The 18,526-nt window shown below is 34.3% G+C and overlaps 2 protein-coding genes across 2 annotated transcripts in view; both read right to left on the bottom strand.

The window, feature by feature from the left end:
* podxl2 (podocalyxin-like 2) overlaps positions 1 to 18,526 on the bottom strand; it is a 92,990-nt gene that overhangs the window by 63,992 nt on the left and 10,472 nt on the right. The window lies entirely within an intron of this gene.
* LOC141281642 (uncharacterized) lies at positions 604 to 18,174 on the bottom strand. The gene is made up of 8 exons (XM_073813619.1): positions 18,147 to 18,174; positions 16,839 to 17,192; positions 15,203 to 15,508; positions 13,969 to 14,280; positions 12,474 to 12,779; positions 11,740 to 12,042; positions 2,746 to 3,054; positions 604 to 2,273 (listed from the first exon to the last, which is right to left on the bottom strand). The coding sequence occupies exons 1-8, from the start codon at positions 18,172 to 18,174 to the stop codon at positions 2,161 to 2,163; spliced, it is 2,031 nt and encodes a 676-aa protein (XP_073669720.1). The 3' UTR covers positions 604 to 2,160.

Raw genomic sequence — 18,526 nt, 5'->3', positions numbered from 1 at the left:
ATAGCACACAGCTTTATTAATGTGGCAATTAATTTCATCCTACAGTTTTTTACTTTGTTTTGTGAGATTCAAACACATGACCTTGAAATAGAGTCCTGCTCTACACCCCTATACAACAGCACTACAAAAGTATTTGATGTGTTTTACTTTAAAAATCTTATGGCTTCTGCCCCTAAGACATTATGGGATAGAAATATGTCCTTTTGAATATATTCAAACATATACTGAATTGATGTTGTAATGTAATCAGTAAATTCACTTTGACTTTTGCGCCATCTTGTGTCCAAAACCAATTAATTTCCTTTTTATTTTATTTTAAATTTATTTGTACAAACAAAATTGCATAATGACTTTGTTCTTGTTGTGACCCTGCAAGAGTTTATAAAGAAATATTACACTGAACATAACTTTTTGTTGTAAAAACTCCACACATATTCATATCACGTCCTTTATGTTTTATTAATTATTTAAAAAGACAAACACACTGGTGCATAATAAGATATTATCAAATAAATGAATTTTCAAATAGAGTTACTTAATTTTATGTACATTTAGATTGTAAAACTATATAATTAAATACTGTAATCACACAGACAAATCTTATTAGTGTTAAATCACTAAGAGTGATAATATTTATATTAAATGACTCACATAAATAAAAAGGCACTGTGACTTTTATCAGATGCTTTTATATAAAAAAATCATATTCATATATCATGAGTGATGTATCATATAAAAGCTGTTACAGTACACATAATGTTCAGAGAAGAACAAACTAAAATAGATTTAAGTGTAGGACTTCAAAATTTTTCTGGGTTTAGTGCAAGCTTTGAATTAAGTGCCATAAATCGATGCATCATGCAGTTTCACAATAATAAAAAACACAAAAGGTTGTGTAATGTACTGTACAGATCTGTCCACATGAAAACATATTCAGTCTACATTCAGATCACATTAAATATGTCTCACGGTCTTAGACAAAGTCTCTCAATAAACAAACAATATTAATATACAGTAACAAAATGTAAATAAGTAGTTATTTACTATAGCAAACGTGGTTACATAATAATAAAACATGGCACAGAATTTAGAATATAAACATTTGGCAAAGCTTAAAAAAAGCTAAAATAATATAGCTTAAAAACAGTCAATGTAACACTGAATCATCAAAGTCTAATTTCTAGATTCTTCAACACAAACACTTTCTCTCTTTAAACTGAGACACATGAGCTACATGAGCTAAATCTGTGTACTTTACAGACTATGATCACTATTTACTTCTCAAAAAGTGTTTAGTATAAATACATTCCATTATAATATGTTAACAATATGTTGATCTGAACAATTTTACCACATGAATAATGTTTTTGTTACCTGTAGCTCATACATTTGAACATAAAAGCATTTATGCACAGCTAATATCTGTTAAGATTCACTAATAAACCAATAAGAGAGAAGTAAAAGCTACAGTTGATGTTAGCGTCACACATTATCAAATAAACTAGAGGAACACAACACAACTACAAAACAATTAAATGATTCCAGTTCACAGGTATTCATATGTTTCACTTTATAAATCTGATGGCTCATCTGCCCCTGTGGCATTATGGGATAGAAAATTGACCACTGGTTAGACACTAACTAGAAGTGAAGATCAGAAGATCATCAGGTTAACAACAACACACAGTTTCATTTACAGGTTCACATTTACTCATTTAAACCATTCACTGTTTTGAAATACTGTGGCATGTGGCATGACACACCCAATGTGTAAAAAATTAACACATTATTTTTTTCAGTGTAGATATAGATATATTTAGGCTTTTGATTTTATAACACTTTACTAGCTGTATGAGACAGCAAATATTACATGCAGTACACAATGTCTGCATCTTGAAATGGATATGAAATCTGAAATTTATGTTTAAAATAATATCAGTTTATCTGTAGATCAGTGTGAACAGCAGATGTGTTTCATCAACTTTAATTTTAATTGATTGACTTTTACTATATTTATAATTCTATTAGCTTCATTTATTCAAGATATTGAAATGTTTCTATGTAAGGCGAATCAAAGGTAAATGTTTTTCTTTAATTATAAGTGATGTGATGCTGATGTGTTCGTAATGTTGATGGTGTTAAACTGGAGAAACATCACTGCTACTGACTGCTATTATTCAACAACGGATCCATCTCTATCCCCACTGAATCTCCTCCTCTCTTCTCCACTGAATCTCCTCCTCTCTTCTCCACTGAATCTTCTCCTCTGGAAGCTGCAGGAAACAGAGATGAGGGATAAAATCAAAAGTTGTTTAGAGAGGAAGCAGCAGTGATAAACATCTTTAAATGAAGGATGATCTTAGTCAATCATTCTGGTGTTTTGGGGCATCTTGTTGGATTACAATGCTATAATATTTGTTCAATCAAAAGCTCTCAATGAAAAGAATCTTTTGTAATAATATTACTGATATGATCAAGTAGTAAATGGTTGAATGATGTTTTTCAACTAAAAGCTGTTATTCATTAAGCACTGAAGAGTGTAATAACTGGACAACAACAACAAAAGAGGTCAAGAGCTTAAACATTATCTCATAGTCAAATAGCAAACAACACAGAAACACAAAATATATGAACAAATTAAAATTAACTAATCTACAGTTTATCTGATTTAAAATGAAAGTGTGAAGTCACACTGAACTCAGAGTTCACTGATACTGTGACTGGATGTGAAATTGAGTTACTTACATCTGACAATCACTTCGAAACTCCTGTATGATGGTTTTCCACCTCTGATGATCTTCAGTTTATAAACTCCATCATGTTCCCATCTGATGTCACTGATGTTGAGATCTCCAGTCTGATGATTCAGCTTCAGTTTATCTCTGAATTCATCATCATCACCATCATATGTACTGAAGATCTTGTTGGCAGGATTGATTTCAGCTATGAGAGTTTTTTCAAATCTCCACTCTATCAGATCAACATAATGTATGTTCACTTCAGCCTTCAGATCAACAGATTTCCCCTCATCCACTTCCAGTGTTTCTAAATTATCTGTAACAGCAGCCGACAGAAACAGAAAGACAGAAATGAAATCAATTCAGGTGATTTTCATCTATTAAGTGTTTTATTTACTGATTATAAACATCAGCTCATATTCTCATAAATAAACTTCACTTCATGATCTTAATCTCTCAGATGTGTTTTTAGATTCCAACACTGCATTGTTTCGCACTGTAAATATTTAGCATCATAATTTTAGGTAAGCAGCATTGTGCCAACCTGTGGTACTATGGAATTCAAAATCACAAGTTTGAAATGTTGCTTTACCCACAGTCGCACAATCCCAGCTAACAGAAAAAAGTTCTAAGAACGTTCCCTGAAAGTTTTTAACGTTCCCAAAAACGTTCTGCCAACGTTAAAAGTGTCCAGTTTTCTTGACGTTCTAAGAACGTTTTTGTGTTGTCTCAACGTTAGAGGAATGTTACATTTTACCATTTTTAAACGTTATGACAATGTAATGTTTTAATGTTCACAGTCACACAATGTTTAAAACAACAACTGTTTATTATATTGACTTCTTTGATTGTTATGTAAATGATAGAGAAACATTGCATTTTATTATATTTATTTTTTATATTTATATTATTTTATTATATTTATTATATATTATATATTTATTATATATTATATATCTATTATATGTAAGTTTAGATGTTGATGTTTTGTTTCATTTTAAGTCACCATTATTGTGATTAGTGTTCGTTTTAGTTGGGCTCTTGAGCCTTGTCTTATGCTTGCTAGTTTTTTCCCTGGTTGTGTTAACTTTTTGTTAATACACCACATTTGTTATGAACATGTTAAGTTAGTAGTGTAATTCTGTGGTGTGGTGGTTGGTACATAATGGTAAAAAATCATTCCTAATTAATTTACTAATCAAAAGTGTATTTTCTGTCAATAATGTAAATGAGAGCCAGCACTTTCACAGCAGTTTGTCATTAAAGAGTTTAAGAAACTTTGGACAAAAAATATCTGCTGTATAATTGGGACGCACAAACATCAAGAATCAGACTATGAATCTCAACCATGGTGACAAAGAAAATTGGAAAAAAAATCTTTATTTATCCATGCTGCAGTGCATGCTGGGAGTCCTGAATGAGATTTGTAATTTGTTAATACCCAGCATGCATTGCAGCATGAAGTTTTTCATTTAATTGTCATCATGGTTGAGATTCATAGTCTGATTCTTGATGTTTGTACGTCCCAATTAAATAGCGGATATTTTTTGTCCAAAGTTTCTAAAACTCTATAATGACAAACTGCTGTGAAAGTGCTGGCTCTCATTTACATTATTGACAGAAAATAAACTTTTGATTAGTAAATTAATTAGGAATGATTTTTTACCATTATGTACCAACCACCACACCACAGAATTACACTACTAACTTAACATGTTCATAACAAATGTGGTGTATTAACAAAAAGTTAACACAACCAGGGAAAAAACTAGCAAGCAAAGGACAAGGCTCAAGAGCCCAACTAAAACGAACACTAATCACAATAATGGTGACTTAAAATGAAACAAAACATCAACATCTAAACTTACATATAATAGATATATAATATATAATAAATATATAATATATAATAAATATAATAAAATAATATAAATATAAAAAATAAATATAATAAAATGCAATGTTTCTCTATCATTTACATAACAATCAAAGAAGTCAATATAATAAACAGTTGTTGTTTTAAACATTGTGTGACTGTGAACATTAAAACATTACATTGTCATAACGTTTAAAAATGGTAAAATGTAACATTCCTCTAACGTTGAGACAACAAAAAACGTTCTTAGAACGTCAAGAAAACTGGACACTTTTAACGTTGGCAGAACGTTTTTGGGAACGTTAAAAACTTTTAGGGAATGTTCTTAGAACTTTTTTCTGTTAGCTGGGATGGTGCCCAGTTAATGGTTAAAATAACACAATCTTAATTTAACCCTTCAGGCAATCTTAGTATGTGTTTATGTTAGATGGTCTCCTAGCCTGGTTAAGCTAGTTTAGGTAGGTTAGCTAGGTTGGCTTTAGGAGTTCAGCCCACTTTAGCTAGTCATGCTGGTCTTTGCTAGCCAGGCTACATGATCAGAACTACTGTTCGCTATAGTTTAATAAAGTCATGTACAGCAGATCACACAATGTCATTTGTAAATAAAAGGCTTAGTAGATTTAATTTAAAGGGACACTTCACCCATTTGCATTAAGCTTTGTATAGTTAGAACCCCAGTCATGTTTTTTAATGGTCGTGCAACATTTCCTCAGTTTCAGCTGAGAGAGGAGAAATACAGATTTTAGTGTTGCACTTCCTTTTTTCAATGATGTTGTAACAAGGGCTGCTTTACACAAAGCGAGATTGAGACGAATCCATGTGCAGGAGGTTTTATTGTAAAATCCCCAAAAGGGCAGGCAAACAAATCCAACAAGGGTAATCCAATATCGTAATCCAAAAAACAGGCAAGAGGTCAAGGCAGGCAGCAAACAATCAAAATCCAAAGTAACAGGTAACAGGTCAAAAACAGGAACAGATAAACAGAATCAGGATCAGGATACAGGATACAAGACAAAGAAACGCTTGGTAATGCAGCAGATAGACATACATACATACAATACTTCGCAGAGTGATCTGAGTTTGGGCCAGTTTTATAGTAACAAACAGGAAGTGGAATGTGTAGCATGGTATGACATGATTTGAAAAATAAAAGACTGGAAACCGAACAGGATATAAAAATAAAAGACCTAATAGCAAAACAAAACACAAGACAAAACCCTTACAGATGTAAAAATCATCATTTTGCAACATTGAAAGAAGGAAGTCTAATATCTTTGTTGAGGGGGTGAGACTACAAACACCCCTTTTCCCGGTCAATAGGCACCAAATTCTAAAAGTATGTTACATTTCCTCTACAAATATGACATACTTTCAATAAAGATTAATGTTTCTATGGGTGAAATGCTCCTTTAAATAAAGTGTAAAGTATTGAGTAGCAGAGGTTCTGAGAATCAGGAGATAATTCAGGGGTGTATTAGAGAAAGATCATAATTTTAAATTCTCATCTTATCTGTTTGGTAACCAGGGTATATCAGTTAACTCTTTTAAGACAAAAGCTATTACAGAATAACAAAAGTGCATTATCTTATTTTGACTGCAGATAGGAAAGGGATATTTGAAAAGCATCCCAACTTGACAAAACCCTCGTAAAACAGTATTAAATTTTAGGGTAACCCCACAGATGTCCTAACTGAAAACTAAAAAAAAAGCCAGCTGTAACAATCACATTATGATAGACCTGCTGGAGATTGATATTGCTGTTTTAACAACGTTAAACGTGTCTCACTAGTAAAGTAATCTTCCAATCTCTGTCATCCCTCATTATTAAAAACACAGTTCTTATCTTAACACTTGATCATAATGAATACACACTTGACTTTGTGTCTGTATCAAATATCGAAATACAGTACAGTTGTATCCAGGGATGGGCAGTATTTCAGATACATGTATTTAAAATATGTATTTGAAATACAAAATAGTATTTTGTATTTTAAAGCCTTTGGAAAAATGACATGTAATTTCTATTTAAATACATTTCACATGAGTATTTTTGTATTTTTAAAATACTCAAAATACTTTGAGGCAGTCAACCAGTCAGGGTTCTGTTTTCATGCATCAACTAGTTTAGAGTTCAGACCAGACACATTCATGCAGGTGAGCCCAGTGGAGCTGCAGCTGTACAACCCAGCCTTAAATCAGCAACTTTTCTGGAATAAGGTGAGGATGTGCTACTTGTTAATTAAAATAGCTTGTCAAATGTGTTTAAAGCATTAACATTACTGCATGTTAGGGATGGGCGTAGATTAGTAGGGTAGCGATGATATAAATTTGAACCGATGGAACTTTTTTTAAATTGTTTACACAGATAGGCCTATTATGCTAAGCAAATATATCTGTGCAGCTTTTAGTGGGCAGAAATAATTGAATTGTTGGAGGGGGAAAAAAGCAAGGGCAATTGAGTTATTGGGTGTGATGTGTGTTATTATAACTGTCGCGAAAGGAAATTCACACTTGCACGTTGGCAGGCAGTTTTTTGCAAGGCCGAGACGGAGTGTGGAACGCTGACAAATAGGGCCTACACTTTTGAATTAAATGGTAAATGGACTGCATTTATATAGCGCTTTTAACAGACCTACGGCCATCCAAAGCGCTTTACAATTAGCCTCACATTCCCCCATTCACTCCCACATTCATACACCTCAAGGACAATTAACACCTCGACACTTGGTCCAGTGGAGCCGGGGATTGAACCACCAACCTTCCGGTTTGTAGACAACCTACATGAACCACTAGGCCACTGCCGCCCCATTAAAGGAAAACACCACCATTTTTTTATATTTTACGAAGACAAATTAATACATAACAATCTTTTTTCATTGCATGAAGGAAGAGCACTAAGTTTTAGCATTTCAACCTCAGCGCGCAGTAACATCTTCACAGGAGTCATGATGTTACTGCTCCAGAGGTCGAAGTGCTGCAAACTAAGTGCTCTTCCGCCATACAATATAGTTCTCATTTTTTATCCACTTAAAAAATCACCACATTTTATTTTGTGCCACCAACTACTCAATTAACAGTCTTCGAATGGGGAAAAAAACATGGAAGTGTTTGGTGGCTTCTAAATTCTTCCCTGTTTGGATCCTAAGGAATAAATGGGACTAGGCTAAATGCTAACACATTCATGACGCGCTGTACAAAGATTAAGTGCACGCATTGAATAAAGATAGGTATGTATTCATTTATCTAAGCTGAGGTAAGAACATAGAAAAATATTGAAAATATTGGTGTTTTCCTTTAAAGGCCCTTTCACATGTGACGTGGCAAATGGTGGAATCAGCACACAGTTGCTGCTTTCTCTTTAGCTTTGTGAATTTAAACTTTTGCAATTCACATGGCTCTACTCTATACGGCGTGAACCTGTGGGCTCCTCAGTAAACCTACAAGACTTTTATGCTTGACGTGCTCTCCGTTGTAAAATTCTGTGAAATGACAGAGGGCGACTTTTGAGTAATTGTTCTCAAAACCGGGTGTGCCTCATAAGCCTTGAAAAGTGAAGCCTCTGGCTCTTTGATCGCCCCCTGGTGGTTGGCTGAAGTACAAGTCATAAACCCCGCCCTCTCCATTCAAACGAATGGGACTCTGCTCTAAATAAAAAAATTATTTACACTTCCAATAAAAGTTTCCGAAAGATGGTTTTGGTCCTTTCAAGTAGTTATCATCACGCTGATATATGTTCAAGGTTTCATTATTGTGGTAAGTTTCCTTTTAGCATGTAATTTGATGCAATAGAAACGGGGCGTGTCGTTATGATTGGCGTGGTTGAATTGGTCGAGCGAGCGTTTGGGCGGAAGTTTGATACCGCGGCTCTGCCTCTGGCTCCACGGACGATTCCTTCTGCGCATGCCTTGGCTCCAAACTGACGTTTTTACGTAACATGGCAGCGACCGTGGTTGGACATTTTTGGCTTCAATTCATTACAATTGTGTGAGTTTTACATTAAAATCGATGCATTGGAATAATTTATATTAATTTTTTAATACCCACCACTCTTAAATGCGCATGTTCCTTATTGTACATCGAGGCTTTACAATTTAGTTCCTTTCATGTTGTTTAAATAATTTTATTCAATCTTTTTTACTTTAAATGTCCTGTTACATTTACATGTGCGTTAAACACCGCGAAACAATTTGGCTATATTTTTAAATAGTTTTTGAAAAGATTACCTTTTTCTGATATGCATGATAAGGAGTCATTTGGAGAAATAACGCTAGTCCTCGGGACTTTTGGGCTGTGTGATTGAAAAAAAAAATTCTCTTCTGAGACATTGCGAAGCTGATAGATAGGCTACAGATAGCCTAGTAATTCGTTCTATGTGGCTGTGAGTGTGCGTGCTTGTGTGTTATGCTTATACGTATACGCAGCTTATCAGCTGAATCGCAATCACGTCTGATTGGCTAATACACACTGAAATAAATTAAATAATTTTAAAATGACTAAATTAATAATTCTCTCTTCATCACACAGCCCAAACATAACATACAAAATATCTTGGAACAGTAACAAACAACAATCAGAGATATTTATAAGCTATCATTTTATGTTCATTGCAGCACCTGCAGCACCCCCACTTCCCGCGCCCATGCATGGATTTCTTCACATATAAACTGATTAGGTTGTGGGTTATTTTGACGACACATGAAAAAGTTTTTATGATGTTTTTATAAAACACCACTTTACTTGAATGGGTGTTCATAAGACTGACATGACACCTTCATAACCATGACATGACAGGTGTAATAATTATGAAGGAGATTTTATGCACGTTTCATTGCAAGTGTCATTTGTTCAATTATGTTATTTTTATTGCAAAGATGATATTGTTTGAGATATCTTTGTTATGACAACTTGACATTAACCAATTCATCATAACTTGTCATGACAACTAGACATTACCAAGACAACATAACTGACCACTTTTTACAAGTGATCCAAATTAAATTTTTCATTAAAAGGTCATTGAGTGTCAATACTCTGTCATATAGTTTTATACCAGCGCGTCATGATTATTTTTCTTGACCTCAACTACAGTGGTACAAATATAATTTGTCATTAAGTGTTAATACTCTGTTAAATAGTTTTATAACAGCATTGTGAATATTCTTCAGTTCATAATGTTTATGATCGAGTATTAATAATATTTGACATAGTATTAACACTTAATGACATTTAAATCACAGTTTAATGTAATGTTAACCCACAAAGCTAGGTAGTTTCTTAAGTTTGATAATTATTGTTTATGACAGATTTATAACAAGTTGTGTTGTATTGGTTTATGTCAAGTTGTCATAACAACGACATCTCAAACAATGTCATCTTTGCATTAAAAATTACATAATTGAGTGAATGACACTTAATGGCAGTTGTCATAAATATGCATCTTTTTCATGTTCATTACACGTGTCATGTCATGATTATGAAGGTGTCATGTCAGTTTTATGAACACCCCTTCAAGAAAAGTGTTACCAAGGTTTTTTGTAGTTTATTATTTCCTACAGGACAGGGGAAGGCAAGAGGTATGTAAAATAAAACGAAAGTTTCTTTTTGGCATTCAGAAATAGACCCAGATAGATTTCAGCCTAATAGGCATACTTGCACTGAATTTTCAAAATACAAAATACTGTATTTGTATTTAAATAAATTTTTCGATACAGTATTTTGTATTTGTATTTGAAATACACTTGAATGTATTTATGCCCATCTCTGGTTGTATCCTAACATTTATAGTCACCTTAGAAAGAACGGTTTTCTCGTTTTTTTTAAGTCGCATTTTCTAAATACTTGAATGTAATGGAAACTCACAGACGATGTGCACAGACTATACCTTAAAACTTCAAATAATAGCAGAGTCCAAATAGATGCCTGGTGTGACGACAGGTGTGGGTAAATAAACGCCTCTCTCAAATAAAGTCTGTTTTTTAGTGTCGGGTTGTATTTAATCTTCTAAAACCCGTCAGATCGTCTGTTTAAGCCAGTTCTATGGTGCAGATTGCACATGCTAAAGTTTTTGCAATCGTTCCCTTACTGATCACTATGACAACACAACAAGGTTCGTCATCAGGATTGAAGTGATGATGACAGTAGCGAAGTGGCAATTGGGAGAGTCGGGACTTTTTCCGGTGGGCCGGTAGTGTTTTGAGGCCGCGGATAATAGCCGGGCTTTCAGTCTTTTGTCATGCATGCACTCCCGCCACACATTGTATTTCTCACGCGGAAACACTATTTATCATATTTAAAATGTATCTGCCCGCACCGCGCTCTCTATCAAGCCCGTCTCCCCTGGAGTTCTAGTCGAGTGAGCCAATCCAAAAAAATAAAAAATAAGAAAGAGGCTACACAATAGCCAATCAGAAATAGCACTGTTGTATACATATCTGGGTAAGATTTCACACAACAACCAATAAAAAAGCATATCCTCGTTTGCTTTATTTATGCTGCCAATAATTTAAGACTGTTATTCTAACACAAACTAATTTGTTAAACACATTCAAATTATAAATAAAACATAATTTGTGGTAATCTCCTGCTGTCATGCTTGAACAATTGAATTAAAAGCCTGTCTCTTATAGATGCCTGTCTCTTTTAGACACCTGGTGTGACGATAGGTTTGGGAAAATAAAAGCCCGGGCTATTATTTGAAGTTTTACGGTAACTACAATGAATTTAATACATTTCTTTTTTTGCCCCATTAAAATATAAAGTACAATCATTTAGTTTACTGAATGTGTACAGCAGTAGCTCAAGCATTGTTGATTTCTTTTTAACAGACCTGAGAGTTGATAGCCAAAGATTTCCAACTAGATATGAGATAAGATGAGAATCCTAAATCAATTTAAGAGTTGCTTCTGTAATATGAATTTGCGGATAATCTTAATTTAAGACCTAAGATAGTAAGTGTTTGTGATAACCCGCTAAAAGTTTAAAGTTTAAATAGAAGATAATCCAGGTTTAAATGTAAAATGCAAATCCCCACTGAGTCATAAATCCCTCTTACATCTACAGTATGCTGTCAACAGAGTACAGATGATAATAAAATCATTATTACACTGAAACATTTCAGTTACTCACCCATGACAGACACTTTGAATCTCATGTATGAGATTTTTCCTCCTCTGGTGATCTTCAGTAAATAAACTCCAGAGTGTTCCTCTCTGATGTCATTGATGGTGAGATCTCCAGTCTGAGGTTTCAGCTTCAGTTTACCTCTGAATGCATCATCATATGTAATGGGGCTTTTGTTTGCAGGATTGATTTGAGCTATGAGATTTTTTCTAAATCTCCACTCTATCAGATCACCTCTCTTTATGTCTTTAACTTCAGTCTTCAGATCAACAGATTTCCCCTTATTCACCTTCAGTTCTTTTGTTTTCTCTGTAACAGCAGCAGACAGAAACACTTTTCATCCATGCCCAGCAAAGAGCACTGACAGTTAAAAAACTTTAACTTTGGGTGAAACGCTCAGCTTGTCAATGTCACTTCTCACTCAGCCATCCAATCACAGTGGAGGAGGGCCAAGACAAATATCACAACAACCAGAGCATCGTTCAACGACTGATAAACAAAGCAGAAGTATCATGGCAACCAAAGTGCTTAGCTTAAAAAAGCTGGCAAGCATCTACAGTTGGCATCCGCCTGGCATTTTTAGCTGCGTTAAAACGCTTTGGTGTACCCCTTTGAACACATTGTGAAAATCTCCACTGTAAGTTAATAGTCATAAATCACTCTTACATCTACAGTATACTGTCAACAGAGTACAGATGATCATAAAATCATTATTACACTCAAACATTTCAGTTACTCACCAGTGACAGACACAAATAATCTCCTGTCTGAGGTTTCTCCATCTCTGGTGATCTTCAGTTCATAAACTCCAGTGTGTTCCAGTCTGATGTCATTGATGTTGAGATCTCCAGTCTGATGATTCAGCTTCAGTTTATCTCTGAATAGATCATCATCACCATCATATGTACTGAAGATATTGTTGACAGGATTGATTTGAGCTATGAGAGTTTCTTTAAATCTCCACTCTATCACATCATCTCTCTTTATGTTTTTAACTTCAGCCTTCAGATTGACAGATTCTCCCTCATCCACTTTCAGTATTGCAACTGTAACAGCAGCAGACAGAAACAGAAACACAGAAATGAAATCAATTCAGGTGACTTTCATCTATTAAGTGTTTTATTTACTGATTATAAACATCAGCTCATATTCTCATAAATTAATTTCTGTTTATTAACTCAATCTTTCAGATTCTCTATCATTAAATACATATAAACACAACTATAACATCTAGATGATGAATTACATAAATCTCCTAACAGTGAAAATTTAAAATAAAGTTCTTTAAATGTAGTTTATTTATATAACAAGCAAAAAAAAACAACACATAGATTACCTAGGAAACATAAACATTTGTTATTTTCGACGAAGTTTTCAAGAGATCAGTTTAGCAACTCAGACCATAAAGAAAAAACGAAACCGGAAGTAAAGTTTGGATCCAGACGTGTATCGCATCACCGCACATGCGTCTGATGAAACCGTCTATAACATACCAATGAATGTATGATCAAATGTTAACCAAATATCTGTATTGAATGATGTACATAGTTAACACGTGTTATCTCAGTTAACCCTTTCAAAATAACAAGTAAAAGTAGTTAAATCAGGTTTAAACAGAAGATAAGTCAGAGTTAAACAGTGTGAAAATCTCCACTGTAAGTTAATAGTCATAAATCACTCTTACATCTACAGTTATGATCCTACCAGTCTGTTATAGTTATTCATAGTAGTTCATGGTCGTGTGGGTCGTGGCGGTACCCATGTTTTGTGTGACAGCACATGGCCTTTTGTTTGGGTAGTGTGCTGTCGTGTCTTGTCTCTGTCCCCTCCCCCTTGTCTCATCATTATATATTCATTATTGGTTTACTCCCCGCACCTGAGCTTCCCTCGTTATCTTGTTTAGTTTTCCCTATTTAAGGCCCCAGTGTGTCTTGTCCTGCGCTGAATCGTTTTGTATTGACCTGTGTATCTTGAACCCTTGTTCTGGTGACCGATTATCAAAGAATCAAGTCAAGTTAAGTCTAGTCTCGTGTTGTGTCTTCTGTCTTGTCAAGTCGTTGTTAAAGTTTGTCTTTCGCCCCATCATGGGCTTTTTGGTTAATAAACCACATTGAGTTCAACATTACCTGCACTTGGGTCCCGTCTCTCTGTAAACCATGACATCTACAGTATACTGTCAACAGAGTACAGATGATAATAAAACCATTATTACACTGAAACATTTCAGTTACTCACATCTGACAGACACACTGAATCTCTTGTATGAGGTTTCTCCATCTCTGATGATCTTCAGTAAATAAACTCCATCCTGTTGCCATCTGATGTCATTGATGTTGAGATCTCCAGTCTGATGATTCACCTTCAGTTTATATCTGAATTCTCCATAATCACCATAAAATTTTCTGAAGATATTGTTTGCAGGATTTATTTTAGCTATGAGAGTTTCTCCAAATCTCCACTCTATCAGATCAACTCTTTGTATGTCAGTAACTTCAGTCTTTAGAGTAACAGATTTTTCTTCATCCACTTGCAGTGTTTCTACATTATCTGTAACAGCAGCAGACAGAAAGACAGAAATGAAATCAATTTATTACTTGGTCACAACTTGTCACAACCCCCTATGCTGATAGTGATCAAAGAGTATTGTCACAACTGTTTATCCAATACAGTGGGGGTTAAAGGTGGTCTTCTGATTAAAGGTGGTCTTCTGATTGGTCAGTATTTTTTTTTATTCTTTTTTCGTGCTATTATCACGAAATTTCGTGATAGCTTTAGTAAACAATAAGGAGATCGCGCTAATTAAGCAGCCGGCACAATAGCGCAACGGGCTTAAGCCGAAAGTATACTAGGGCATCCGTGTATGCTCGCCGTCCGCTCTTTCTTTCTCCAAACTCACTGTCTCTCTCTACCTGGTGCATATTCCTCAAAACAAAACTGACACGATGACGAAAGGTCAGAAGACCAAATCATATCAAGCGAGAAAATGTTTTCCATGTTGTTACAGTAACATTTTGTTAAAGTCTTGCGATGCCCAGTTGAGATTAGCGCACAACGTGTTCGATTCGCGAACTGACTCCTTTGAACCAATTGGTATGAAAGAACGGTTGAAACAACAGATCTGTCCAACACTGATCCCACAAGACGTCACTGTCAGCAGAATCAGTCACTCATAGCACCTCAGAAATGAGAATGTAAATGTGCTTTGATAGTGTTTAGATTTGCTCTACATAACAGTCTAAACTAAACAAATAGACGTTTACTATGTTAACTTTATGATGATTAAATAATTTATTAGGTCTACCAAAGAAGATATTAAACAGGTTTAAACAGAAGATAATTCAGAGTTAAACACAGTGTGAAAATCTCCACTGTAAGTTAATAGTCATAAATCCCTCTTACATCTACAGTATACTGTCAACAGAGTAAAGATGATAATAAAATCATTATTACACTCAAACATTTCACTCACCTTTGATAGACACAAAGAATCTCTTGTCTGAGGTTTTTCCATCTCTGATGATCTTCAGTATATAAACTCCAGTGTGTTTCTGTCTAATTTCTTTGATGTTGAGATCTCCAGTCTGAGGATTCAGCTTCAGTTTATATTTGAATAGATCATCACCACCCTTATATGTATTGAAGATATTGTTTACAGGATTGATTTTAGCTATGATAGTTTTTCCAAATGTCCACTCTATCAGATCATCTCTCTTTATGTCTTTAACTTCAGTCTTCAGATCAACAGATTTCCCCTCACCCACATTCAGTTGTGTATCTGTAACAGCAGACAACAGAAACAGAAAGACAGAAATGAAATCAATTCAGGTGATTTTCATCTATTAAGTGTCTTATTTACTGATTATAAACATCAGCTCATATTCTCATAAATTAATTTCTGTTTATTAACTCAATCTTTCAGATTCTCTATCAGTATATAAATATAAACACAACTATAACATCTAACTTAGATGATGAATTTTATGAATCTACTAACAGTGAGAATTCATCTGATGGTTAAATGACTTTATATCAGTTGTTCAATATTAGTGGTAATAATTATTCAGTCAGTGTGTTTAAGTAAGCAATAAGGTACGAGAGGCTGTGCTGTATAATGAATAAGTAACGGCTGAAGGGCGTTGTTAGGCACGAGCATGGTAAGTCACTGCAACCCCTTCAGCTGTTACTTATTCACGATATAGCACTTGCCTCAAGTACATTATTGCTTTTACAAAACGGTTACCACAAAATATTAAAGTTTAAAAAATGTATTACTGCAACTTTAATGACGTTAAATCAATAAAAGCATTCTGGACGCTAGACAAAAATAGTCTCTGACCGTGAACAACAACATTCCAATGTGTAGAAATATGCATGAAAGCTTAAATAAAAACAACAAACCGTTCTCAAACTGATACGTGTGATGGCTAAGGGTGTTGCTTAGGGCACAATGATAAAATGATAGCCGTGTTTTTTGTGAATAATGCACAGCTCTTAACCAATCAGAATCAAGGATTGGAACTTACCGTTTTATAATATTTTTTACCACGGGTCTGTTGAATGCTGTATTCTGATTGGCTGAGAAATGTTCCGTGGGTATGCATTAATTTCTGATAACCGCACACCTTACTTGTCAAATGTCTTAAAAATAGGAACCAGAGCAATGTTTGTGGTAACCGTGGTATGAGAGGAATAATTGACTCCGGTCCTTTGGTGTAACTCCGCTTCGCGCCGTGCCACATTGCATCTTGGGTGTGCATTATTTTCTTATAATTCAATGGCCCGTCTTCAATTATTCCTTACATATAACATACTAATGAATCTATGATCAAATCAATGTTCAAATCAAATCAAACCAAATATCTGTATTGAATGATGTACAGAGTTAACACGTGTTATCTCAGTTAACCCTTTCAGTATGACAAGTGTAAAAGTTTTTAAAAAGTTGGTTTAAAATCAGGTTTAAACAGAAGTCAGAGTTAAACACAGTGTGAAAATCTCCACTGTAAGTTAATAGTCATAAACCACTCTTACATCTACAGTATACTGTCAACAGAGTACAGATGATCATAAAATCATTATTACACTCAAACATTTTAGATACCCACTGTAGAAAGACACTCTGAATCTCCTGTATGATGTTTCTCCATCTCTGATGATCTTCAGTATATAATCTCCATTGTGTTTCCATGTGATGCTTTTGATGGTGAGATCTCCAGTCTTATGATTCAGATTCAGTTTATCTCTGAATAGACCATCATCACCATCATATGTACTGAAGATATTGTTGGCAGGATTGATTTCAGCTATGAGAGTTTCTCTAAATCCAAATCTCCACTCTATCAGATCATCTCTCTTTATGTCAGTAACTTCAGTCTTCAGATCAACAGATTTCCACTCATCCACTTTCAGTGTTTCTGTTTCACCTGTAACAGCCGACAGAAACACAAGTGTCTTATTTACTGTTTATAAACTTCAGCTCATATTCTCATACATTAATTTCTGTTTATTAACTCAATCTATATATAAACAGAAATTTATAATATATAAATATAAACACAACTATAACACCTAGAAGATGAATCTCCTAACAGTGAGAATTCATCTAATGGGACTTTAATAAAATATCAGCTGTTCAATATTGGTGGTAATAACTCACTAAATAATTAGTCAAGTGTTTAATTGTTTATATAAGATATCAGTGATGTAGATGTCAATTATAAAACCCACCAAATATCTGAAATAAAGGATGCACAAAGTTCACATCTGTTGTCACAGTTTCTGTAAAACTGTTTTACATTTGAATTATAAAAGTATAAAAGTTAGCTGCAGTTAAAATCAGGTTTAAACAGAAGTCAGAGTTAAATACAGTGTGAAAATGTGAAGTCAGTATTTGTATCTGTATTTGTAACAATCTCAAAATTATTTGTATCTGTATTTGTATTCGGATGAAACCGGAAGTGGGTGGGGCTTAAACCTGAAGTTTGTCAAATTACATGAAAATTGCATTTTAAATGCATTCTTGCTTTTTATTATAATTATCATTTAAATATCCATTAAAATGCTATTAAAAACAATAATTCAAAATGTTAATTGAAAAGACAAACATCTTGATTCCCATTACTAATAGCCTATGCATGGAAAACAAACTTCTCATTTTCAAAGCCCCATACAGCTTGTGCCTATGTGCTATGCATCACTATATTGTAGCGTTAAAATAACAAACTTGAGAGCGCAGACAGTACTGTACATCATCTTTAAGCATTCACTGTGTCTGTCAGCACATTTCCATATGTGACCCATTCTGTCTAAATGAGTGGGAGGTTTTCATAAAAAATAAGTAGCCTAAATGAACCCCTTGTCTAGCGATCCCAATACTCTAGTAATTGAACATCTAAAATGATCGTTATTTGTACGTTTTCTGAGAGGTGCACCGTCCTTCATGATTAACCTTATACTACAAAGCAGGGCCGTGCACAGACATTTTGAGGGGCAGTGGCCCAAACCAAAAAGGGGGCACGGGAGGCACAATTTATATGGTTTTAACAATATGATGTGTTATAGATTAGTATCAAATAATATAAGTGATTATAATGGAAAATAGACTTTATAACAAGATTTAGAGTGTGACAAAACTGCTTAATATTCTATATGATTTACGTGCTTAAGCTTTGAATCCATGTTTGCAATTTTGAGCAGCTTTTGCAGCCTCCCTTACAACTCTGACTTTTAAAAAAAACATTTTATTTTTATTTTTTGTTGACAAAGTGTGCCAACAACAGCAAATTTGGTGTTA

The sequence above is a fragment of the Paramisgurnus dabryanus genome, chromosome 24, assembly GCF_030506205.2.
Source record: "Paramisgurnus dabryanus chromosome 24, PD_genome_1.1, whole genome shotgun sequence".
Lineage (NCBI taxonomy): Eukaryota > Metazoa > Chordata > Actinopteri > Cypriniformes > Cobitidae > Paramisgurnus > Paramisgurnus dabryanus.
The sequence above is the reverse complement of the archived record's forward strand: the minus strand, read 5'-3'. Positions and strand labels throughout refer to the sequence as shown.

Coding starts and splice junctions, on each gene's coding strand:
- LOC141281642 (XM_073813619.1), bottom strand. CDS start 18,174: ATGAAGGACGGTGCACCTCTCAGAAAAC. Junction 15,509..16,838: donor ATTCAGAGTGTCTTTCTACA/GTGGGTATCTAA, acceptor CTGCTGTTACAG/ATACACAACTGAATGTGGGT. Junction 2,274..2,745: donor TTTCGAAGTGATTGTCAGAT/GTAAGTAACTCA, acceptor TGTTTCCTGCAG/CTTCCAGAGGAGAAGATTCA.